Source organism: Ceratina calcarata, unplaced genomic scaffold, assembly GCF_001652005.2.
Source record: "Ceratina calcarata isolate Rehan_Ccalc_2016 unplaced genomic scaffold, ASM165200v1 scaffold162.2, whole genome shotgun sequence".
Lineage (NCBI taxonomy): Eukaryota > Metazoa > Arthropoda > Insecta > Hymenoptera > Apidae > Ceratina > Ceratina calcarata.
In genome coordinates, this window is record NW_017137499.1 from 582,741 (window position 1) to 609,027 (window position 26,287).

General features: G+C 44.2%; 1 protein-coding gene across 12 annotated transcripts in view; it reads left to right on the forward strand.

Annotated features, from left to right (window-relative positions):
• Rbp6 (RNA-binding protein 6) overlaps nt 1-26,287 on the forward strand; it is a 626,456-nt gene that overhangs the window by 444,550 nt on the left and 155,619 nt on the right. For 11 of the 12 annotated variants that reach the window (XM_018037297.2, XM_018037296.2, XM_026819814.1 and 8 more), the window contains one exon: nt 6,828-6,920. In XM_018037297.2, coding sequence (XP_017892786.1) covers nt 6,828-6,920 — 93 coding nt within the window. Of the gene's footprint in view, nt 1-6,208; nt 6,344-6,827; nt 6,921-26,287 lie in introns of those variants that run through there. The other variant, XM_026819817.1, reaches the window with a different exon arrangement.

A 26,287-nucleotide genomic window follows, 5' to 3' on the forward strand; every position in this document is an offset into this window, starting at 1 on the left:
CAGCTGCATCCGGTATAATAGACTGTCTGACGTTCCTCGTTTTAATCCTGATCCTCTTTTTGTGACGAACAAGGATTTTTAAGGATGTATAACTTAAACAATGCTAGCATATTGAATTTGTTATTATAGATTCCTATTACTACTCAAAGGTTAAATTATAGTGATTTCAAATTTTTCATGGGTAATAGTATCACCTACAACTTTCACTTGAAGCATTTTTCAATATTTCGAGAAAAAAAAAATTTTCGATTTTTCCGAGATTTTTCCAAGGGGTACCCCTTCAAATTTCGCGAAATTTTCGTTTTTTGCCAATAACTCCCAAACGGATGGAGATACGGAAAAATTGCATAGGACCTTTCTTGTAGAGGACGACGAGATCTACAATTTCCATATAAAAGTTTGTTGCTAGCATCGATAGTTTACGAGTTATTTGCAAAAAACTGTTTTTTCGTTTTTTGTCAATAACTCTTTAACTATTAATGCTAACGAAAAACTTTTATACAGAAATTATAGATCTCGTCGTCCTCTACAAGAAAGGTCCTATGCAATTTTCCCGTATCTTCAAGGGTTTAGGAGTTATTGAGGAAAAACGAAATTTTTTTCCAAAAGTTCGCCGTTTCGACGCTGGAATGGTCGGATTTTGTCAACATCAATAAAATGCCAAATAATCATACGTAACTCGTTAAATATCGAAAGTAGAAGAAGAATTCACTATTTTTAATCATAGGAAATGCGTTTTTCTAAGGTACATAAACTTTTGGTATTAACTGTATAGCCAATACATCCTTAACGACTTTCGTTTCTCGATCCGTTTGAGTTTTACCTCGGAAAGAAGTATGATTGTCAAGTACAGAGAGAGAGGAAACAAATTTACATGTTTGTAATGGATGTCTTAATATACTGAGTGATGTATCCATGAAATGATAAACTGTTTTATTAAACGATAATTCGGACCAAATCTTTTAATATAGTCGAACGCAAACTGCAATTTGAAAGTTGATTTTCTTTCCAAGGAACATCGAATACTTAGACCAGCTTTTTTGCTCTGAACTTCATTACTTCCTTTGAGTCGAAGTTCCAGCTAACATCGCTAACTATATATCTTCCTCTCATTGACCAGTGTGGCAAAGAAACACCTGAACGAGTAATTCTCGCGGACAAAACAAGGGACGTGTAGTAGAGGCAAGACTGGTGGACGAGCAGAAATTGCGTGACATGAGATAATTCCGTTTTGTCGCGTAAATGGACATCGAAAGGACGCGGGTGGAGCCGGGATACGTCGAGATCGAGAAAAAATGGGTAGCGCGGAAGCAGGAAAAAAGTAAGAAAGGGGGATCCGCGTATATCGAAGACCTAACTTGCATCCCACTGGATGATAACCGTTTCGTTTTTTTCTTTTTCCCACCCTTTTGCCCTACTTTTCCACCGCAGCTTCGCTTGTTGCAGTATATCTTTCAACCCTTCGCACCCTCTCGAACGATTCACTGCCACTTTTTGAACCATCGGGAAGTATTAATCTTCGACCGTCGTTTCTGTCTCGCTTTTTCTAAAGAACTTATCGTGTTCTTACGTCGCTCAGCCGTTTTTCTGGTTTCCAATTATTGGGAAATGAATGTAGCAGTCGCAATGGTAAACATTTGGAAACAATGGGATCGTTGTTGCGCACAATTCTTTTAATTGACACGTATCAATTCCTCTATCGAAAAAATATTATAGCGAGAGTATCTGGTATTTCACTGGATAGTAGAAACAGTTCGACAGATATTCGTATAATCGTTAAATCGAATTCCCTCTCCCATGAACGGAATAAATTGTGAACGATTAAGAGGTCATCGTGCTTAAGAAGCATACGAATCAGAAAATAAATAGGAACTAGGCAGCATTTTATACGTTCTCTGGTTAATGCATCATGCCGTTTAAAACGTTTCTCTGTATGTCTCCCTTCATCCGTATTGCGGAGATAGAGGGACAAAAATTGCGAAACATTCTCTGAACGATACCGGTGGCTCTGAAAGTTTTTGCGATCTACATGCATATACCGGACGCCAGGTATATACGTGCATTGGTATCACGTGCTCCCTCGCAGTCTCATCAGCGCGGCGTATAGCGGCCGATTAAACTTTCACAATAATTGCGAACGAGCAAAGCGTTCTCCTTGCCATTCCACGCGACAATATCCGCCGCTCGCTAGGCAGATTTAACGGTTTGGGACCGTTAAAACCGGCGCCGCCCACTCACCGACTTTTACTCCAATATTTATTTTAACCGTTTCCCTTGTTCGAACACCTTGCGCTGTTTCCGCCCATGTCGTTCCCCTTTTTCTCCCGTGCCGAGGACGATTATGAGATTAATAGGGATGTGTTCGTACCGTGTAAAACCGATACGGTATGATTTATCACTTGATGCGATTACGGTTTGGAGAAAGGATCAGCCTCGGGATTTTTAAAAAGATTATCAGTACTCAAATAAAATTATGATTATTAGTGTATTCTCGAATGGTTTGAATGATTGGCTATGTTACATACACCTGGAATTAAATGGAAGGATAATAGGAAATATTTCATTGATGAGGTTCTCGGAAGGCTGAAATCTTTGGCAGCGTTCACGATTTTCCGCGATGGTTGAAAATTTGAAACCACATGATGGATCGGCTATCTCGCCGGGATGAAGTTCCTGGGTTTTATCTCTGCAAAGTTTCAAGAACTGATGATAAAAAATGACCACACATTGGTCTGGCGGAAGAAGTATACCCGGTAAAGGGATAGATTAATCGACTGCCAGAAGGAAATTGCCTTTCACTGAAATTTATTGAATGCGTGTACACTAGTTGACATTAAGAACTATGGCGTGCACGCTGACAACAATCTTGGAAATATTTCATTCTTGCTAATGCGCTCCACGTACCTTTTGTTATCTACAACTTTTAAATTCCTTTTATCAAACTTCGTAATTTATATTCGAACGATCTATATTTCTTCTTATATACCATGTACAAGAGAACTGTTCTACGATTAATAACGTCGTGTCGGAGTCGAGATGGATAGGATTTTTAAATAAAACAACGACAGATTGTTTTATTTGTATCGCGTTACGGATTTTCTGGTTTTGGATCGTACGACCGCGAGAGAGTTGGAAAGGAAGAACGCGAATGAGATGGCCCTCGCAGCGATGAAACTATAAAGCCGGCCGCTACTAAGTTGTAAAATTGTAATAGTCTTCCTGTATATTTACATAATGCTATGGCATAATAAGTGGAACTCTCCGAGTTTCCATTACCATTTCGCCGGTTATCTGCGCTTACCTCCGCTAACGACTCCTACTTGGTGTTCACTTTTTTAACCTGGATAATTACATTTTGCCACTTCATTTTTCATTGAACGATTGTGCCAGGTTTCGGTTTTTGTCAAACTCGTTGTGGCTCTTTCATTATCCAAGTGCCATGGAACTTCACGCTCATTTTGAATTCAGGAGGGACGGGGTTGGCGGAATTTCGCGGAACTTTGACGAAGCAATTACAAAGCGAATCCCATGGTGTTCGCGTGAAGCCAATCCGACTTCTTATCCGCGTAACGGGTGAAAAGAGTTCGCGGCGGTGAAAGAAGAAGAGACGATCGCCGTGTCTCGGTTAGGTACTGACGCTCGGTGCCTGGTTGAAGTGTCTCGTTTGCACGACAATGCGCTCATTACCAAAACGAGACCGAGCGTAGCGGAGCGTAATAAAATTTCAGCAGCTCAGCCAGGGCGCGGCTCTTAGGCCGAAACCCGTCCAGCAGCGCCTGGATATCAGGGAACTTCAATTCCCTCTTTTGGCACTTCCGGACTGGCTGCAGCGAGCGAGCTACATGCCGCTGCAACTTCATTCGAATAAGTGGTTCCCCTTTACCTCGTGTATCCTCTGACCGTTCTTTCGTTCTCGTTATTTATCCACGTCTATCTCTCTGCTCATTTCCCCCTATCCCTTCTTCCTCACACTGTCTTCGTCCGTCCGCCCCACCGCGCGAGACCCTCCGGCCGATTTTCTCGGCCAGCCTTTCTCTCTGTTCCTCCTCGTCTGTCATTCTCGAGGTTCTTTCAAACGAGCCACGTTCTCGCAGACGGAATCGAGCCGAGTCATTTATTTAATTTTCGAGATCCGGAGCCCGTTTTATTTTCATTCCCGGGACTTTATACACTTCGCTGATTAGCCGGAGCTCCGGGGGCGGCTGAGGTTCGCGAGCCATCCACTGCCTCCCATGAGATGAGAGAGGGACACGGGGATGAGCTCGAGCGGTAGGGTGGGATTAGAAAGAGAGGCAAGTAAGAGGAAAAGAGTGGGTCGAGTTTCAGGGACCACGAGGTGGAAGGACTTGCGCCAAGGGGTTTGCGTTACTCACCGGATATAGAGAGGTCTAAGCCCAGCCATCACTGAAATTACCAGAGTTTACCTCTTCTACCATTTCCGCTGTATTCAGTACCCGCTCTGCCATCGGTACCCCCCGCCACGGTTGCTACCTTACCGCGTTTCGTCGTTCTCTTTTCCACGCGGCACTGGTTCCAGCCAGTGGCTTCTACTCCGCTCTGAAATTTTCTTCCGACGGCGGAGCTTTATTACATCGCGATCGTGTTATTAAGATGCTCTCTTTCTGAATGCGTTCCTTTTCTTCTTCTTTTTTCCGCCGCGATTATCCCCGACGTTGCCGTTAAAACAGCCACTGGTAATTAGTTTCGCCGCGATACGATGTTTCTTCCGCTGTGATTCCGACGGAACGGTTTCTAGGGCCGGTATTCAGAGCCATTCGAGCCGCAATCCGACTCACTTCGGGCCCCTCTATCTTGACCGTTAAAATGCACGCACTATAGTTAGGACAACGAAAATTGTTGCAGCGAAAGACAATAGCTTCGTTCCGATTATCTAACTCATTCTTCTCTCCCGTGCACTCCTTTTAGATGCTATGCACAACGCAAAATTATAATTGCTCAATACATGCACGTTTTCCTCGATTTAACAAATAATTATTTCCAAACATCGTACGTTCATTAATGAATTGCAGCTAGACCGATGTTCTCCGATTTGATTTGTCCAGATCTAACGAGATTCTGCACTCTTTAAGCATTCTCTAAACTGCAAATATAAATATGTATGTATGTCCAGAGTAAATATGTTCCGGAATGGATGATGAAACGGTTTCAGTAAGCTGGGAAATCTTAAATTTTTTAACGATTATGATAGCGATTAAATATAAATTTTAATGCATCCGCAAAAAATAAATCGTTACGCAGGAGCAGTCATCTAAAAAATTCCAAAGCCGTGCAATTTTTCGTTCGGACCCTTTTTTGGGAACAGGATATTATATACCTCGCCCGAAGCTCAAATAGAATATTTAAACGTTACTGCGAGCAAACATTGAAATATATTTTGTGTTATTTTATTTTCCTACGGGAAAAGTTGTTTCCTTTGCAATTGATATTCGGCGTTACGTGCGGAGGTACGACGTAGCAGCAGATATTCGTCATTTCGCACGGCTGCTTTAACGCTTGTTCTTCTAAACGAAAATTTATTTTCATCGGCTCTCGTCGGTTAACCAAATTTATTGAAAATATGATAACGAGTTTCGATGCGTTTTCGCGAAGGAAATAAATATCGTTTCTGCTTCCTGGTACGCTCCATTTTTCATGCCAAATATGAACGCGGGACGATTTGGCGATGGCCCTCCGCGTGTGCGGCCACGTTGATGCAAATATATGGGTGTCGATCAATAGCTGTTTATAAAACCCCTGCACTGTCCATATGCATCTACGTACGTACGTATGTATGTATGTATGTATATATGTACGTGGAACAGGAATTCGGATTTCACGGTGCAGGGAAACTTTCCAAACGAAATGCCCGAACGCGCGATGGGTAATTTGATTCCATTGTTCTCTTTTTCTACGACAATAGAAAATTTCACCAAATGCATTTCGAATTCCGTGTAACACGTAAAAAACAGAAAATGTATTCGTGCTCTGTTATAATATTCCACCTACGAGTTGCATTATACATATTCAGAATTCCGGACCAATTTCAACTTACGTTCCCGTGTGCAGCTGATACAATATTCGTTCGACGTTACGTAACACGAGGTCAAAGACGAACATTGAGTCGTGTTATCGAAACAGGTACGTGTTAGTTTCATAGCCTCGCGAGACTTCAAACCAAGACAAACCGCGCGCCTGTGTTTATGCGCCGCGCGCTCTCTCAGTCAGCTGTGCTCTGTGATCGGCACTGGTTAGTAGTGAGTGGTTCGGCAGCAGTGATGAATGGTTTTGTTTTAAGTTGTGAAAGCATGTATTGTGTGACACAATATACGAAACTCGACGTTAGGTAAACGAATTTTAGATCTCTATATCGCTCAGACTATAATTCTTTCTTTTTATTAATGAGAACATGTATAATTAAGTTAGCGTCAGCATTCCTAATTTGAGGTTAGCTCGCACTTGTTCAAGGTGCTTCACTATTCATTTTGGTATATCAGAAAGAGAAGTACATACGTATATATGTATATGAATACATAATATGAAAAGCAATGTCTATTTTATGAAAACAAGTGGACGTAAGGTTGTACGAGATTAAACTGTTACAAATACAATCCATGGAGCTTGACTCGATGCATATTCGTTGTACAACATATTTTACGCGGGTTTTCACATTATTTTCATACTTGGTGTAATACTTTTTCCCTGAGTAAACAAATCAGTAATACATTATCTAAACGGCGTACAGATTCAAAAATCAGCTGATGTATCGCGGAAGGAATATTCGCTGTATCGCATTTTAATGACTTACATAACTTCTCCCTTGTTTACAGATGGTGACAAGGACAAAGAAGATATTCGTCGGTGGACTTTCGGCACCGACGACACTGGAGGACGTGAAAAACTACTTCGAACAGTTCGGCCCGGTGAGTACACGCAATACGCATACGATAAAGAACCCTGATTAATGACGGTTAAGCGTAAATCGCGAGTCACGCAGCCGTGAAGCTCGCGGTGACAAACATTCGACGTTCGGCCGGCCGTATATCACTGACAGTTTGTCGCGTGTCAGAGCGGACGGCTCGGAGCTGAGCGGTCGAACCGGAATCATCGTGCTCGTTGTGCCCGGACGATTTTCTCGTCACGGTGTACCCAGGCGGACAGCCAGCCGGTGATCATTGTCGCGGCACCGTAGGAATCATTATTTTCGTCGAGCCTGCCAACCCGCGCGATACGTGGTCGATACTGTTCAGCGTTTTGCTTATTTCCCGTTTGCTGTCCTGCGAAACGCAAAATTTGACAGCGACATCGGTCCAAAAGCTTTCTACCTCCGGACGTTTATCGTTTCGGCCATTCTAACGCGATTTTAGTGGTTGTTCATTTGAATTTAACGTGCACTTCCATGTCGTTTGGCCTCAAATTGATATTCCCAGTTTCAATACCGTTTTGTTTTTGAATTATCTGGCTCAATAACGTTTCATGCATTTTTTGTCACGTTGAACGTCTCCTTTTCCTAATAGACAGTCTATATACGAAATGAGTACCACCGTGATTCACGCGATCAAACTACAATCCTGACTCGTTATCCGTCACAATGCTCGCGAAATTCTGAACAAGGTGATAGTAAATGAGCAATCTCAATATCCACTGAAATCTCCACGGGTGTATAAGCTAGTCGAGAGGTAATCAGAATTTTGGCAGCTAAACTGTGATAGCCGGGTACATAATATCAGGCTCGTCGCGTTAAGGCCCCGACGTCTGTCGTGGTCGTATTCTGGCGTTCGCTCTCGAGACGGTTCTCCGGTTTTAAGTGATTAGGAATCGGTCGTAGATGGGCCACCTGAGACGAGGATTTCTGTTAATTAGCCTTTATCGACCTTTGCCGAGACTGCGCCGACCATTACGCGTTATTGTGCGAACTTCTCCGGGGCTTCTATCGCCCCCTCGTAATAGCCATCGCGATTCACCGGCCACGGTGTACGAGACAGATAATGGTGCTTCAGCTTGATTTATGGAACTGACGCTACTCGCCTCGTTTCAGGTTCTCCTGATAGTGTAAATAGAATTAACAGTTTGCCAATTGTCAATGACAATTCTCTTCTCTCCTTATTTCGCCAAGTAAAATTGCGGGAAGTACAGTCGGTTTAATATTTTAAAAGAACAATAGCCTGGCAGTGAAATTCTTACTTTAGTCTCTGGTTTAAAGTACACATTAAAACTATAATTAGATTTACAAAGAATTATGTATTTCGACAATAGCTCTTGTTTAAAGAATCGAAATAAAAAAGTTTCTTCGTAAGGGATAAAAGACAATGTCTGTAGATTTCCTCGATATTTTTTAATATAAAGAGACTGCACTACAATTTGAAAGACAAAATATACATCATAGCGGTAACAAGATTAATAAAAGAAACCCGTGTACAGTTGAAACAATGTAGACCGTCGTAAAAATTGAATGGGTTATTTCAACAAGAATAAAGCACGGGAACCACTAAAGTACGTAATATACCGTGATTGTCTAAAGAAATCCAGCCTTTCTTTTCCGTTAATAAAGTAAGACTTTAAAACGTTATTAAGAATTTCACATCGGAAATAGTCTAAAAGTTACGAGCGTCCTGTAATTTCTACCGCGTTTCATAATAATTTAGTCATCACAGTTCGCGTTTAAATCTTACATGATGTTAAACCCAGTAATATCTTTTATACAATTACTATTCGCGCTTTCGAACGAGTTTCGACCGGATGTTTAATGCATTTCGCAGAATAATTATACTTGAGAATGAAAATTTCATTTTTGCCAAAGTCTCGTCGCGTCGCGTTCGCGTGCGAGACGAGGTTCGAAGCTAGTGGGTGAAAAGTAGGGAAAGTCGTCGAGGTCGACGGTTGTCCACGACTCGTGGCACGAGCCAGAAATGGATTTGAGATATCAGAGCACTATCTCCAGCCTCTTGACTCGACCCAGCCGTCGCTGCACGCTGCCTGTGGCCTCACCCTTTTTCCAACCCTTCTCTCTTTCGTTCCCCGTTCGTTGAAAGTCTCGTCCGGTTCCGAATGCAGAGTTTCCTGCTCGGAGCGGTTCGAGCTCGCTTCCCTTGTGTGTCTGACCCACATACGGAGATACGATCGCGTTCAGATGCGCACAAAAGTACATGGGGCTGGCGTGTGTTAGTCGGTTCGATTATGGCATCGCAAACGGACGACGTTGAGAGCGTGTACAGTGAAACGAATAAATCAAGTTTGCCTAAAATATTTGATCGGGATTCGTACCTTGTTATCATAACACTTCTTCTTATCAATTTAACAGTACAGAAGTATATCGTAGAAGATGCAGGAAGCAAATAAATTGACTGTAACGAGGATAATTGTAAGGAGCGAAAATTGACCATTACTTGCTAGTGCTAGTTCTTTTGTTGCGTCGTTAGTGCGACGGTGTACAGCTGCACGTAGTAGCAAATGCGCAACGTCGATCGTGTACGTGTGTACAAACAGCTACAGCAGGCACGTCAATGCTCGGGTCGCAAACACACGAATTGCCGAACCGAATCCGGTCGTATCCTTATTTCATTTGCCCGTTTCAGGTCAGTTGAGCTCTGGCCGAGCCTTGATATCCGATGTTAAGGGCGAAACGGGAGAGAGATCTCCACGCGATGAGATAACCGCGGCATAAGTCGACTGATAAAGCTAATGGTATTGCCGGTAAATTCGTTACATTCAGTTTCTTTACTGATACCTGGAAATCTCGTGAACGAATCGATAGCGTGTCATTCTTTTTCTCGATCGAGTTAACTCTTCGTGAGAGAATTTCAAGGAATAAATTTCTGCTATCGAGCTTTATGTCAGACGGTTGAAACCGTTCACAGTAGAAAACCGTTCGCAAATGGAATTAATGATGCAATTTAATCGAAGCTCATGCTTTTTTTCGCAACAACTAATTCTCGGTATTTTTTTTTACATCGTATCAGACGGTGAATCGAGAGTCCTATCCTGGTCGTATCGTGCCTTTTATGCTTTAACCTTGTTCGATAAAACGGTCGAGATGTAAAAAGAAAGGGTAAAACCGGGTGAGGAAAAAGAGCAGTGGAAATAAATCCTTATCTTCGGAATGGTGAAACTCTGAATCGTTCGAGTGAGCTGATGATATTTCCAGTAACTGCATTATATTTATTTGTTCCACGGAGCTCCTTCACGCGAGCGAAGCTGATGTATCGAACCGTGGCTCGATGGCAAACACGGATACGACTGTGGACGTAAACCTTATCAGGGATTTGCCCTCATAAATCCATCCTGTCGATCGGCAAAAGGAACAAGCACGTTTTTCACGGATTAGTGCCGTCTTATATCGAGCGTGATGCGTTTCCCGCGTTTAAATGGGAATTCATTCGATCCGATTCGAAAGCAAAACTCAGCAAATCCTTTTTTTCTCTCGCAATACGTTTCATGATTTTCCCCTAACTAGATTTTAATAATGCGACATTAAAATTCGTGTCGATAATAGATTATAGTAATTAGCCTGTGCGTTTTACGTCGTCGATGAAAATCTCGCCCATCGTAATTTTTTAAGAATCCGCCGCGTCAGAAGCTGCGCGATTTAAAGCTTAGATGGACGTATTTGACGACGTAACTTGCAAAATGAGTGGATATCTCCGAAGAGGCACGGCTTAATTGCTCTCGCTTTTAACTTCCGAGATTCTTCGTTCGAAAGCCGCGGTTTGGGGGGTGCCGGAAGGAAGAGATTTAGGAAGACGACGAGATCGGGAGGCGACTCCGCATAGCCAAGGCCTCTTTGACGCGGTGCTTAATGGTCGACTTGAAATTAAGAAATTAAGAATTAACGCGTCGCGGGATTGGTCGAGACCAGCCAGCCTCTTCTATTTTTTCTTCTTCGGTTCTCTCCTTTTATAGCTTTTTTTCCTCCTCCGTTTCCTCTCCGGTGCCTCTTGCCACCTGGTTCGAAACTATCGCCGCTCCTCGGCGGCGAGCTCGTTTAATTTCAAGCCGCAAAGCGAACTTCGCTTCCGAACGATCGTTTATCGGTGAAGGACTTCGGGCTTGCAGGCCTTTCTCCGGGAAGTTTACCCTTCGCTCGCCTAAGCTCGCTGAAAAGACAATTACGTCATCGAGATTGGTCGATTGGAGGCACGAAGATTGCTTCGTTTCGTCGAGGCTTCCTTCAAGGGAAACTTTCGACTCTTGTAATGTATTGCGTTCGCGCGTATCGCGACAAATCATCTCGTTCTTCAGTCGAGCCAAGTGTCGAGTTTATAATTACACGTCAGGTAAAACTCACGAGTTACCTTGAAACTTCTGTTTTCGTAAAGGTTGAACAATATTTGAGACAGACGCGCGGAAGTATAAGTAGAATATGTCGTTGGTCAGACATAAGGCGGGTGCAACGAATGGTTTACTTTCCGACTTATCACACTCTGTTCGCTCTTCCCTTTTTGTTCTATTCCATTCTATCCTTCACGTTTGTTCATCAAACAGTCGACTGTTACAATAAATAATTCTTTCAAAGAGATTTCTTGAGCTTTAGCAGCTCCGATCTTCGCCTAGCTCTGCTCACATAATTATTAGTACGAGATTTCTAGCGAGGCTCCTAGCAAGGATTTATAGAGCAATTAACTCACGTGACAGTCCAATCTCTCTGAACAGTTATTTAGTACGTCATCAAGTAAATGTAGCGAAAAGCTTCCTTCTCAATTTCTACGGGGCGTTCGATTAATCACGGAACTTCATCAAAATTTTTCCATGTAAAATGACTTTAGGAATAAACATAAATTTATTTTATTATACAAGGAATAAAATAACATTTATTATAGTCTTGCGTGCGCTTCCACTTGAGGCATATTAAATAAACGGAGTTAGAATCTATCAAAAGAATGAAATATCAGCAACCGAGTCACGTGTATTAAAGAGCATAGTCGCAAACCGCGCAACGTGGCCGACCTATATCAACATCGCCGCGGGGTAGAAGGATATGAGAAATTCCTTGTAAATCTGTGTAATATAACAATAAAACGTAGCCAAACATGCTTCTCCATATTAACTTTTAAGAGGAATAAACGTGTGGACAGAAACAAAAATATACAGACAAAATAGGATTGAGTTCTTGGTTTTAAGAACGATTTCTGTAGATCATACTGGGTATCACAAATAACACGAGTAGGATAAATTCTATCAGACCAACGAATTAATTATGCAAAGCTCTGAGTTCCCTGTTGAATCGATAATAATCGTTGAACGATCCTCTCTCACCTGTAGAACATCTCGTTCAGGACAGACGGAGAGGGAGCGGGAATTCTCGGACGTAGCGGGTTCGCGCGCGCCTGCGTGGGTGAATAAATAAATTTAATGGCGCTTGTCACGTAGCAAAACGGGATAAATTCCGGGCGTCTGACAGCCATTTAAAACAATGCCGTCGCGAATACACACCATTTGTAACCCGGTGCTTTTGTTTCACGTTGCTATTCATTCCGGCGCCCCCGACCGCCGCCCCCCCCTTTTCTCCCTCTGTTACTTCTCGCCCTCCAACCCCACATTCTATATCCGCCAACACCAGCATCGTCCGACCAACGCCGACCGAACCTAACCAACCCATCGTTGCGTTGGTTGGTTAGTTGGCTGTAGCCGTTGATAACGAGCCCTGTGCTAACGTGCTCTGTCCGATTCACGATTCATTTTTTATCACGATAAAAATGCAATTAAGGCGACTCGATAAGGCGGTTCGCGAGCATTGTTAGCGCCATCCAGCGCGACCTTACCGGGGAGACCTGAATATTCGCCGGTCGAGGAGGAGGGGTTGGAAACAATCGGTTCTGTTATTCGCGTAAAAATTGCCACCTTCGGCGAAGCATAGTGGCGTAACGAGGGGAATCTGTCGGTTGCCAATGGTTCGCAATAAATCCGCTATTATCGCTCGCAGACCCATGGTTTAATTGCTCCGCGAGACGCCCGCCGGCCCAGCATCGATTTTGTCATTAACATTTTTGGACGATGCGTTCTTTCTCACCCTCTTTCCGCTTCTGTATCGTCCACCCTCGAGAGAGAGGGAAAGACGCGATTCCGCAACGAAGGCGCACCGGGAACGTTATTGTCTGGGTAGGGAAACGATTCGTTCCCCTTAGTTCTTATTCTTCCGTTTTTACGGCCTGTACCGACGAGAGAATTTAATTGCGAACGAGGAAGGAAAGTAACTAAGGATTTAAGCGGTACTCGTGTAAAGTGATTATCGTTTTTTCGGGACAGACATTTTGTCCGACGTTTTGCCCCTTTCTTACGAACTCGGAACTAATTTCAATGGTGTTTTTCTCGCGCGGAAACTCTCGCGAGGCGCGGACGAAGAGGAGATCGCGCGTTTAAGCGACGAGGCATTCCTTCACAGGGGATAAAGGGTACCGTCGCTGTGAGCGTTGGGGTGCGTGGAATGAAATTTATGAAAGTCCTTTATCCCAGCACTTAGAGGGTCGACTTAAGTTTGAGCAATTTATTAATTTCCTCGCGTTTCGGTGTCGTCACCGCGGCCTATTTCGCCTCTCGAGAAAGAAATCGCTCTGCCGTCCTCGACGTACACCTTCATTCTTAGCTGGTTAAACTCCTCCTTTCGCGACGAGATTCTGAAAAGTTAGCTACATATATTTCATACAGGATTGTAGTATTAATTACAATTATTCTGGAATGAAATACTTATTTTTCGAAAGTCAAATATAATATAAAATGTTTGGCAAATTTAATTCATCACATCTTTGTTTTAAAAGCTTTTCACATAAACGAATCAATACGCATTTTAGAAAATGTGAAGTTCCTATACATATATACTTTAATTTTAATTCAACGATAGATATTAAAAATATGACTGTGGTACACGTTTGCTTGGCTATCAGTTTTCCCAGTGAATTATATTGAATTCATTCGCATTGCAACGCAACCGCTGAAAAGACTGTTTAATATCGCTTTTGAAAATTTTTTTATTCAACCGGTCCGCTCGGCATGTGGCGGAAATATTTCCGCGATAATTTCATGACCGCGTGACGCTGAAATCGTCATATAATTGTCGTATTAGCGACAATACGCGGGGAAATTTCTATGAGAGAATAATTTGAAAAAATTAACACAAAGCGGGGCGGGGGGGAGAACATAACGCATTCGATATGACGATTAAAATTCTATTGTCAAAGAGTCTTTTCATTAAAAATACTTAGTGTTTTCGCATTGCAACCGAAGCTGTGCAAGAAAATTTCCAGCCGAAAAATTAAAAACATTATCCTAATTGCGCTCCAGAGCGTCGCAATTAAAATGTTGCTTGTTCAAAATGGAAATGTGTCACGCTCTAAAGCGTCGCGTCGCCCGTTCCGTTCCGGCTGCATTCATATCCTCTCTAATTAGTTCGTATAATCGAACCACTGTTCTATTAATTTTCTTCGAACCCGTGACTCACGCTCGCTCTTCAGCCTTCGTCACATTTCACACGCGTTCCTCAATTCGTTTTGTTTTTTCTCTCTTTCTCTGTATTTTGCAAAATGATTATTTAATAGCTTCAGCATAAAATCGGTCTGAAAATTTGTTTTCCACCAAATGCAATTAACTCCAACGGTTACTATTAAAATGTTTGAATGCACGTTTCACGTGAAAACGTCCTCTGCGTTGAATTTAGTTTTTCATACCAAACCTTACGTTTTTCTTCTATTAAAACCTCTCAGATAAACTACGACAGTAAAACGAGTGACCTTTAACCTATCCGACGAAGAGATATGGAATATCGATCCTGAAGGTCTCCAACTGATTTTCATGTAACTCTTCCCTCAATCCCCCGACTTTTCAAACGTAAATACGAACGATACTTCTTCCGCGATGGAAGTTTGCCAAAAAATCTCGACGCCACTGGGTTAGGTCATACGACGCTCGGCCCACGCGGCCGCGTGGGTGTCGCTCTGACGTCTCAGGGATGTTCTCTCGCGCGTCACCACGTCGAAGTGACGCTTATAGGATATGGCTTCGCCCGCGTTCCGCTGACGGAAAAGGCCACGGAGACGTTGCAAGAAAGGAAACAGTCTCGCGGAGAGGGAACCAGAAAAAAATGGGAAGAGAGAGGAGGGAGCGTAAAGAGGGGAACGACGAGAGAGACATCGCGGCAGCTTCGCAACTCGTATGCTCGATTGTCACAGCTTTTGTCTGGCGATGCAAGCATCATTAGCGTCGGGCGTAATGAGCACACTAATCACCAACAGACTGCGTTGCGCCGTGGTTGAAGTACCACGGGAGCTGAAGGAAAAAAGCATCGCGCCTTGTGCCGCAGACGCGACGACGGTGCGCGGTGCCAGCAAGAGGGAAAAACCGGAGAGAGCAAGTGGCAGAAGTGCACGCGAGAAGGGACAGGACCGAGTGCACATGCTATGTACCTACACGTGGAGAAATCCACGGGAGGAGAGTGGTTTCTCCCGCGGGGGAACGCGGGGAATAAAGGACGTCGGGATCGAGGGCCGGAAGGACGGCACGGCTGCCGTCGCGAAACGATTGTGCTTATATCTGTTTGGAGAAATAATACAGTTTTGCTTGATTCTGTCGTTAGAGTTTTGACGGCTCTGGAACTTGTTTTGCCGTCTGTAAATTTTGTTTGTTCAGTGACACTTTCGCTTCTAGGCTCTACATATTTTTGATTTTATAAATGTTCGATGAAAACAATGCGACGTACAGAATCCGAGTTAATAACACAGTCAATCACGGAGGAGGAACGGGATGAAGTTTAATCCGTTCGAATCCCCGTTGTTAATCTAGCGTTTAAAGAGCAAACTATGGAAGCCTCTCTAATTCGCGGTACTTTATCGTATGAAAGTTAACGCGTTAACGCACACACGTAAAACGCGGTCGCGCACGGTACGCGGGCGCGAACGAAATTTTGGGAACAACTTTTCGCGGTCTTCTGCCACCGGTATGCTCGTCAATATACGAGGCAGGGGGAACAGGCCTGCTTGATTACTGTAATTATCGTGATACAGATTTACGTATTTGTCATGTCCGTTGCGGGAAATCCGTTACATTAGTCATGTTGACCAGCAGATTCATTACTGTAATAATTACATAAATTCACGTTACGTTACCACTAATTCGTAATCACGTATTACCATAATTATCTGTTACGGCGATTCATAATTGCGATGTGCTGACGGTAATATTGCCAAAGACACACGTTCGGTCCTTTACCCAAAGTGAATTTAATTCATCGTCATTTGGCGTATTGTGAAAGGTGTTCGTTCATGCTCTTTGTCCAAACCATGTATCACTGTTCAACTTATGAACGTTCTTCCGTTTCTAACAGAATTTTATTGTGCGATACGTTTTTTATCTCTGGGAAACGCACGATTTAACAATCTTGTTCTCTAGTATCGATTGGCGATTTCAATTCTGTAGATACGTTAAGTAAGGCATAAACAATGGGTATTTGCAATTCCGAGGGTGCACAGTTTATCGTCTGAGTATTTACCTCGACCGTTTTAGGGCGCGCGGGCCATTTCGCGCGTAGTATACCGTATTCAGTGCAGAACTCGCACCGTTTTGAACCACGCCTCCTGCTCGCCCTCGTCTCTTATTTCCTCGTTAATTTTGCATCGCGAAGTCGTAGCGTCGCCGCTGCATATTCGGGGAACAGTCGTAAATATTGTTACCAGCTCGCATTCCAGGCGTTTCGCACGGGAAAAGTTGCTACCCCCGAGATTCTCCCTGGCGAACGAGCACACAAAGCGAGGAATGTTTCGCTAGTTACCCAGCAATTATCCCCGAACAATATTCCCTCCTTGGGTCTTTGAATATCGCGTTCTCGACGCTGTGCCGCGTCTTGATATTGAATCGGGCATAAGCGAAACGGTGCGTTTCCGAGTTAGAAGACGACCCCTTTGTGCAACCACCCCGGGCTGAGACCGGAATTTTCGCAAATGTTAAACAAGGGTCAAGAAGTTTAGCCGGAATATAGAGTGTTATTAGTGCGCACGGTGTTCGCTAATTGTTACTAGCTACTTATTGTGACACAATAAAGGTGGCAAATAAACTCGGAGTCTTGTTACTTACTATTTGCTCTTAGCTACTGAATAGTATGCAGCGTCATTAATATAGATAACTTAGGCCTTAGGATGAGCTCGGTGAAGCTTTATAGTCGAACAGACGCGAGACCTTTGAATGGCAAACTGGAAAAATTCTTTTCTCGTAAAAGAACCTTCATCTGTCCACAACGTTTTTGTTGGAGCATCATGGGCCACATAATCGTTCGGTTATACCGCGAAAGATTCGATTTGGGATCCGATAGCGAGTTCGGAAACGAGCTAATCGACGAACGCGATTGCCCCTCCATCTGCAGCACGAATGCGAATCGTTCGAGGTATTGTGTCAAATAGAATCGGATCACGAAGTAGGTCAGTCGAGTTAAGGTTTCTGCAATCTTCTAAATGGTCGTTCACTTAGCGGGGACAGGATGGTCCGAGCACTAAAGTCGAATCCCGGACCTTCGGCGAATCAGCCGCGAACGGAAATGACTCGAACGTCAGGCCGGAGGAAGTGGTCGAAGGAATGGAAAGACCGTGAGGGGTGAGGACGAGAACGAGGAGTTGGAAGGGGCACGAAGTGCAGCCGGAGAGAGAAAGCCTGCATTTAACAGTCCCGTTAAACATTAACTGCCGCTCTGCAGTTTTCCCCTATAACTCCGGGTTAACTTTGATTGCAGTTAACGGCCCCTAGGGATAGTGCCTTTAAAAGGGCGGCGGGGAAGGAACGATGGGGTGGGCGGCGGCGGGTTGATGAAGGCTGAGAACAGCGTTGTAGACACGCCGCGAGAGAGCGAGAGAGGCTGGAAGAGGCGACGCGATGTAGAGTCAGACTACAGGAGGCATCTTATAACTTCTTATAATTACTGAAGATAGTCGGGGGTTTAACTGCCGTTTAATTTCATTCGGCAATTAACCGGTGCTTTATCGGCGGCCGAAACACCTTGGAACCATCGTCTCGCAGAGGCCATCAAGCGGTGTTTTATTCGCGCGGCGCCGCACGCCGCCCCGCTCGTCCGCCCGGTTCGCAAACCGGCTTTCAGTGTTGTCGTCGCGTGCAAATCGGAAACGACAATGGGCGAACGTGGACGCTCGTTGATCGCGCGGCATTTCAATGACGACATTACGTGCCAGGAATGGAATCCATTAATGCGATTAATGAACGCATTGTGTCTTGCGGTTTACGAGTTACGTGGTTAAGAGAAACGCTGCGTTGTTCCACCTAGTGCTAAACGGGGGATATTCTTCGATCGGAGCGTATAACGGGAATCGAGTTTCCAAAATAACGGGAATTCTCGTGACGAACAGATTCATTTATTGCCAATTCGACGAACAAATAAGATAAATGAGAATGTATCAGTTGAGATAATAAGATCGTACGATAGGACGTTGGACAGTTCGTACGAAAAGATACTTTTTAACAAATTTACAAATTAATGAATAGCGCGTCGGGACAGAGAGATTCAATCTCCTTAAGGGAATAGATACGTACTCGATCCGATCACCGTTGGAATTTGCTGCTAAGGAATCTCACGGGCGAATACGGAGGAGAAAAGTAAATACAATGGTTGCGTTGAAATTGCGATCAACGTAACCGACTGTAAATTAAAAGGCAGACAACGAGCGTTTGCAGCTGACAAGTAATGAGGCGTATAATGATTTTATCGGGCAATTGTCGGTGTTTCATGTTGCAATGCCGATTGGACGCGAATAATGGTCCGTCCGCATGAGGCATTCGATCGTTGATTGCCCATTCGACCGTCTGCTCCGGACGCTCGTTGCGTTTGACCGCTTCGACGACGCTTTTTCCCTCCATCCTACGCTCCCTCCCCCGCCTCCTGTTCTGTCCCCACGAAAAAAAGATACAACCATGGAATCCCCCGGCCGATTAAACCGAAGTCTCGATACAGAACGAGCAATTTTACGGTACAAGATACTGCTTCCTCGACTGTGATAATTCGATAGAATAATTCCCCGTCTATCGTGCGGATCGTTTCAATGTTGTACGTGACGATGATTCGATGAAATCCTCGAATGGGATTGGTTTCCCTTCTGGTTTGGACATTTCGCGTAACCACTTTATCGAGTATAGAAATTCGTGCGGATGTTACAATTTATGTGATTCGTATAATTGTGTTTGCACCCGCGCTTTGTATTTCACTGGCTCAAATTGAGATGCGAGCGGAAGCAGAAAAATATTTTGACAAACTTTTCGGAATATTATCGGTCGATACACATTTGCCACGACAATGCAAGAACGCCCAAAGCGAACACAGCGAGCGAAGCGGGTCCGTCGGAATAAAATCGCCGTGTTTGTTCAAAATATTGTGCACAAGTTAACGTAACAAGCCAGAAATCATTATGTACCTTCGAAAACGTAGTGGGTGAAAGCGTACGAGAAATAGAGACGTATAGAGAGAGCGGCGAACGGGGTCTGGTCTGCATAGTTGGAACTGCGAAACACTTCCGTGCGCGTTGAATTCGCTTTCGCCGAAATTTGTTTATGCAAATAATTCGCAGCGGCGACAAAGTCGGCGAAGGCGTATCTCCTATTTTCTCTTCCCGCCCGTTGCCATCGTCCATTTGTATTTCAAATGGGACAGCGCGGTGGCCGTGACGCAGTCATATTCTTCGACTCGTCCGTCTTTCATATTTTCCCCGTCGAAATGAAATTTTCTTTGGCGTTTCGGTGTAACTGCAAAATTAGAGGAAAGAAAAGAAAACGGATAGAGAAGAGAATAGGTAAAACAGAAGTAAGCGGCAGATAGCAGATGCAGAAATTCTGGGAACAATTTGAAACGGAATGGGATATGGAATGTCTAGCGTGACGTCACGTTGAAATTTCACTGGTTGGATTTATACGTTCGCGAGAGCAAAAGAAAATGCGCGCGGAGAGCTAACGTTTTCGATGTCGAGCAACAAATGAAACACGTCAACGTTAAGGCCGAACGCGTTTCTCCGTCTCGCGCGACGACAGATTTACACTTGCCGTGAATCACATTACGTCGCGAAATATATTTTCGCGGCTTGAATTAAATCTTGGCCTGCTGTGCTTGATGCATCGCCTCGCCTGCGATCCATCGTCGCTCGGAACGATGAATTCGTGCTTGTCGAAACTCGTACCATAAGACGTGGAATTCCTTTACTCTCTCCTCTGGATGAACGCAAGCTGCGTTATATATCATTCGCTGCAGAATTCATCTGTAAATACATGCTCCTAAATCGCTACATCATGTAACGCGATGCGTTACCATATTGCAATTCCAGCTGAATATTTCATCAAAGAATTTTGCTTTTATTCGTCATTAACGTTCCACCTACGATTTCATCTAGCCCCATATGTGCGAGACGCTTTCCTCATTGCGTTTTTTCGCCAGTCTCGATTGCTTATCGCAGAGCTAATATATCTCGTCGTCATCGAGCGTGGATCGATTTTAAATTCTAGACGCGGAAGGGTTCGCACCCCTTGCGTTCAGCGCACATACACATACATACATAGGTGCACGGGGATCCGGAACCCCGGTGGTCGCTCGTAACACCCTCGAGGGAATATTTCACGTAGGAAACGGCGTCTAGATTACGAGTTTATCTAAATGGCGCTAGAAACGCGGGAGCCAGCGTTAGAGTGGTGGCCAGATTATGGAACCAACCCGGGGACGCCGGACTAAGGTATGCCCGTGGGCTGGGGATGTTTATGGTTTCATGACAGGGAAAATTGTGTCCTCGGGATAAAGCTACCAGCAGGAAGAGATCTCTCTATCATCCACGGGTTGACTACCTTCAAACAGAGAGGCTGTCTAGCCAGAAATAGCCGAACGCGAGAACGAGCTTGTAGTTATTTTGTACAACATTTATGTAGTACAGAATAATACTTGGACGAATAGTTATTTGATTTCTTTTAAACAATGATTGATCTTCAATTGGTTAAAATTGAAACGAATTCTTAAAACTGTTTTCAATGTGTCTAGCAATCTTTTTAAAATTCCATTTTAATATCACTGACGAGAAAACTAATTCCATTTTCAATCTGCGAGTTAAACGGGGTACCATCGAAATTTCATTCCACCGACGAGCAAAGTCTAAGCGCGATTTCCTCCAGCGAGAGCTCAGAGGGGGACGCTAAGCAGCGTCGCGGCGAACAAATTTTATTTTGGCAATGCTCACGGTCGATTTAGTCGCGAGCCTACCTCGCCGAAAAATCGTTTCCTCCGGGGATATGACGTCGTGAACGTGGCGCTCGTTGAGCGAAATCGAAGCCACCGTCGAAGATGAGGTTAAAATCTAATAGTCTGGCCCCGGGTATATTCTTCCTCAAGGGGGATGAAAGTGGATGGGGTCGCGCCCCTCGAATTACAACCGGATGACGAAATTTTGATTTTCCCTGGACCGGTGCCAGTGTGGCCTTTAGCTACGTTACTCGATTTTACATTGCGAAACGAGTTTGATTACTCTGTCTGTCGCGAATCTCTCCATCTACTCGTCGTTCACCACCTCGAGTTTCAATTGAAAATCTTTTACTTACCCCGGCTTCTTCTCCCGTCCTTTGTTGTAAACCCACGAGAGAAACTTCGATAGTAATCGCGTTTTCGAATGATCGACTTCAAATCGAGTTCCTGAAACTCGTTTCATGATTGCTTAAAAAATTCTTGATCAAGAAGACCGCTTTCCGAAACAATCTTTTATACCACATTGTTAAATACACAAATTCATTATTCACGAAATTAACTAGTTTATTTATTAATTCCAAAAAGGCTTTGATACTCAACGAAGAATGTAGAGGAATGTACAGCAAAGCGTAAATTGTATATCGTTAAAGCACGTGCAGCACGCTGATCGATAATATGGAGACACGTAAAAGATGCCGAGCACGCTGAAATTCCGTGCTGTTAATTAAGGGTTAATTTCCGCGATATTTACACGGTGTGATTTCACGCGAAAAGACATAGAGAGAGAGAGAGGAAGAGTGAGAGAGCGTGCGTCTGCTCATGTTGGTCGTTTGAATAAGTTTAACCCGCAGCACTGAATCTTCTTAAGATTAGTAGGCGGCTGGTTAAGTTTCTGGTTGCAAACAAAGCACGCTTTCCCGATGCTCGTCAGACGCCTCAAATGCTCTAGTTCCCAGGCTAATAACTGCCCCGAATGCGCATTTAACCCGCTGCCGGATTATATTATCGCGAGCGTGAGTTGTAAATAACTCGATCCTGTAATTCTCTATTTTTCATTCATGATTCCATTTCATTTTCTTCTCTCGTATCTGAGATCCACACTAGCACCGAATGTCTTCTCTCATAACGATACCACAAGTTCATCTAAATCGACGAAGCGTAGGACAAATTCACGGATTACTTCGTTCCGCTTCATTGTAGAACGTAGAAAGTTGCGCGAGTTCTGCCATGCAGAAAACATTTTGAGTGGTGATTTGGCTAAATTCAACCCCGTTTGAGATGCTAAAAGTGTAACGATCGAAGCCAGTTACTGAATAGAAAGCGCTTGTAACAACGTTCAATGGACACGTTGAATCGCAACAGGGTAAAAATTGTACCGTGCAACTGGTACAACAGTATACGAAGCAATTGAATGGATTTTTTTTTATTCGTTTCGTTGAAAATTGAGGTTAAATATGTTCGGTCATGAACTGTGTTCGAATGCAGGTGTGTGCTCAACAAATTTTCAATTCGATTTTCACATGTAGACAATCTCCTGCCAATTGTCGGAACGTGCATTTCACAAATTTTCCAATTTGTGTTATTTATTTGTTTTTTGTTTCCCCACGCGAAACCTATTCGTTTGGATTACACAGTCAGCTCTGGGAGAATTAAGTGTGCTCTCGCTCGTCGCTAGTTTCAGCATTATTCAGCTACAGGAAGTTGTTAATAACAACGTAAATTTATCGATAGAAAGATGTTGAAAACTTCTAGAGGAAGTCGAGATGAAAAGATCGCTTTTGATTCAATTCGATATTTAAATTCGTTCCGGAGATATAGGCTCCTAAAGTTCTGGCACAATGACCCAGTTATGCGTACCACTAGCTGAATGTCTGAACCGGTTCGTGGAAGATTAGGGTAGGTCCGTGAGTCGGTCAATGCGCGGCAAGTACAATAAGAACTACGCCGAAAAAAACTACGGTTGTCTTCACACAACATCTCCGGAACTAGAAGCCTGGTTGCGATGAATCAAACGGCATTTTAAAGAGGAGGCCTTTCGGCCGTCAGTTTATAGTTATTTATTGCAAAGTTGTGGACCATAAAATGTTCACGTTTTTTATCTCTTCATCTGCCGGCTGTGCCGGAATCGAGTTTCGCGACCGAACTCCTCGGCTCGAGAGTTTATATGAGGTGCTTCGTCTCTCGCGAGCCAAGAGCGAGCAAGTGTGAGAAGGACCGTAAACATGTTTTGGTGAATTATTTTTAAGTGCCAGAAAAATCTCAACAGGATTACACTATCGCGTTGTGCGAAACGCTTCGAATAATTTGAAGGAGCACGCGATTCACGGTTCAGCGATTTGGATTTCTCATTTGTATCGTAATTGCGCGCGCGTCAGCTGGCCCCGTGTCGGCCGCCGCCGATTATACGTGACAATTTAATAACTGTCTACATTGGGAAAACACCGAGGCGAGGCCGTTGAACAATTTATCGTTATTGAAAACCGCCGAACAAACCCGACGATGATATGCAAGGTAGAACAACGGGAGAGAAGGAGAGCGGGGAGGTAAGAGAGAGGGAGCGTGCAAATTGAACGATACACACGTTCGATCGGACAAATTTGACTAACTCCCTTTGTTTGCTGGAAAACGCGGAATAATGAAATAAAAACCGCTATTATCGACGACCCACGTGCGCACGGTTTTTGTTCTCCATACTCTCGATCTTCCCCGCGACTCTTCTTTCTCCGGCCCGCTTTCTCGTCCTCCAGCGTCACGTGGAAAATAATGACGCGGCCGCGTTTGTCACGACGGCTAAAAATGAAAACGTACCGAACTCCGCGGCGAAATAAATCGCGCGCCGGCAGGGGGGCGGGGAGCGGTAAATCTGTAAAAATTGCATTCGCCTAACGATGGGTGCATCGACGCGAGAATGATAAGAACCAGGAGACGGTAAGTGCGCGCAAGAACGTTTTTGCCACCCGCTAAATCTACCGTGATTAACGCGAGTAAGGAATACTGCAAATTACACCGGGGGCCGCTGCTGTATTACCTTAAGTCTTTTATTTCTTCTCTTTTCACGCGCTCCGCCCGCCCGCTCCATTCTTTTTCACTGTACTGTGTGTCTTTTTTTCCGTACACCGTTGACCCAGAAACTTTGAAGCCTGCCGAAAAAGCCCGCGAAACCTTGACAAATTAAAGTGGACTCGGTCATTAAGTAATAGCTTTCCGGTTTAGTTCCGCAGATTTTTCCGTTGGGTGAAAAAAATTTCGCTTGACGATGAGAGATACGGAGTATATTAATTACATTATTCAAAGAACTATAATATTAACGTAAACAGAATAATTCATCGTAGCTCGTGGCTGCTTCCTAGGAAATTTGATGAATCGCAATCGTCAGATTATACATCATTTGATAATTCTTATTTACAGTCGCAATTTTTATATTTAATGTAGGATGAAGATAATGAGGGATATTGCTACGAATTTTGTGAGGGCAGTTCAAATTAACGTAAATAGTAATAATTCTGAGAAAGAACGCATTATACTGTCTAAATTTCATAATACCCGGCACTGATCCGTGTGCAATACGTTAACCAAACGTTAAACACTAGTCCACGAATTAAATCCGACGTAGTGAAGCATTGAGCCAGCTATTTATTCAGCAGAATCCATATACGATATCAATGAAAATATTGCACGGTGCAGTCTCGTTTTTCATTCGGATCTCTATAGATAAAACTATGGAAACGCTCGAATTTCCCTAACACGGCAATAACAACAAATAGCGAAGCTAATCGTTCGCCGGATCCCGGTATCGGAAATCCCCTTTTTTAAAAATCGTTCGTACGCGAAAAAGCGTCGCGACGCTTTCGAACGACGCCGCGGCGATACAATCATCGCGTATGAATAACGCCGGGCAAACCGGGAGCAATATAAAACGTCTCTGCCGCGATCGTTCACCGTGTTTCTCAATCGCGTTCGATCCGTGTTGCCGCCCGGGTTTGTCGCCGCCGGTGTTCGCACGCTCGAAATCCGCGGCATAGGAGTTGCATAAATATAGTTTCGCGCCAATGTTTTTCATCGACGTGGCGCGACGTCGGCGCGGCACGACGCGGGGGCGAGAACACAGATTATTCCTTCTCTGTTTATCCACGCTTCATAGTCCTGTGATTTTTCCGCAACGGCGCTTTGTCGCGGCACATCCGGCCGCTTCCGGCGCAGCCGGGTCCCGGAAGCAAGATGGCCGCGCCGCTGCCACGCCGGTGCGGACCGCGATGAAATATTAGCGGAAAAGCCGGAACACCGGGCGAGGGAGCGAGGGTGAGAGTTAGGCAAGGGAGACCGAGAGAATCGAACACGACTAGGGTGTACGCCGAGGCGGAGACAGAGGGCCCCCGGGAAATTTCGGAAAATCCTTTAGCCGACAGCGGCGGTGCGGTACCAGTCACGAGGCAACGCCTTATATTCTCACTTGTGCTCGGTCTCTGCCGGAAACGGCCGCCTTCGGTCATAGTCGGCTGTATATTCGGGGCTCGCGCGGCCCCGTGTGCCTTTGGACGAGCAGAATGTACGACCACGGGGAAACCATGAAAACTGTATAAAGAGGGAGAGAAGTTAGGGAACAAGGAGTCGAGAGCGCGCGGGGCAAAGTAGATAGTTGTTCCCTTGACAGATGAAGGACCTGTTGAGGAAGGAACGAGTAGCCCTCGGCTGAAATACGTTCGTTTTAAGATTACTCGTTTCATTCCCACTCCTTTCGCTGGGTCTCGTTTCAGATACGAACAGATTAGTCGCTAGGTAGCCCAGAAATCATTGTCTAGAAAGTCATAGATAGATTTCATGAATTTTTCTTTTAACTACGGTATTTAACGAGTTAAGTATGATTAATCGGAATTCTATTGGCACTGACGAAATCCGACCGAATACAATTTTTTTCTATCTCGAATGCTTCAGGACTAATCGATTAATTAGTTCGTTCATCGATACTTTTTAACGATTGGATTTAGTTCGGGCAAGGAACATGGGAAAAGAATCGAATAAGCTGAAGTTATTAATAGAACTGTTCTATGTTTCTGTCCATTTGCAATATTTCATAAATCCTTTCACGAATTCTCTCGAGCC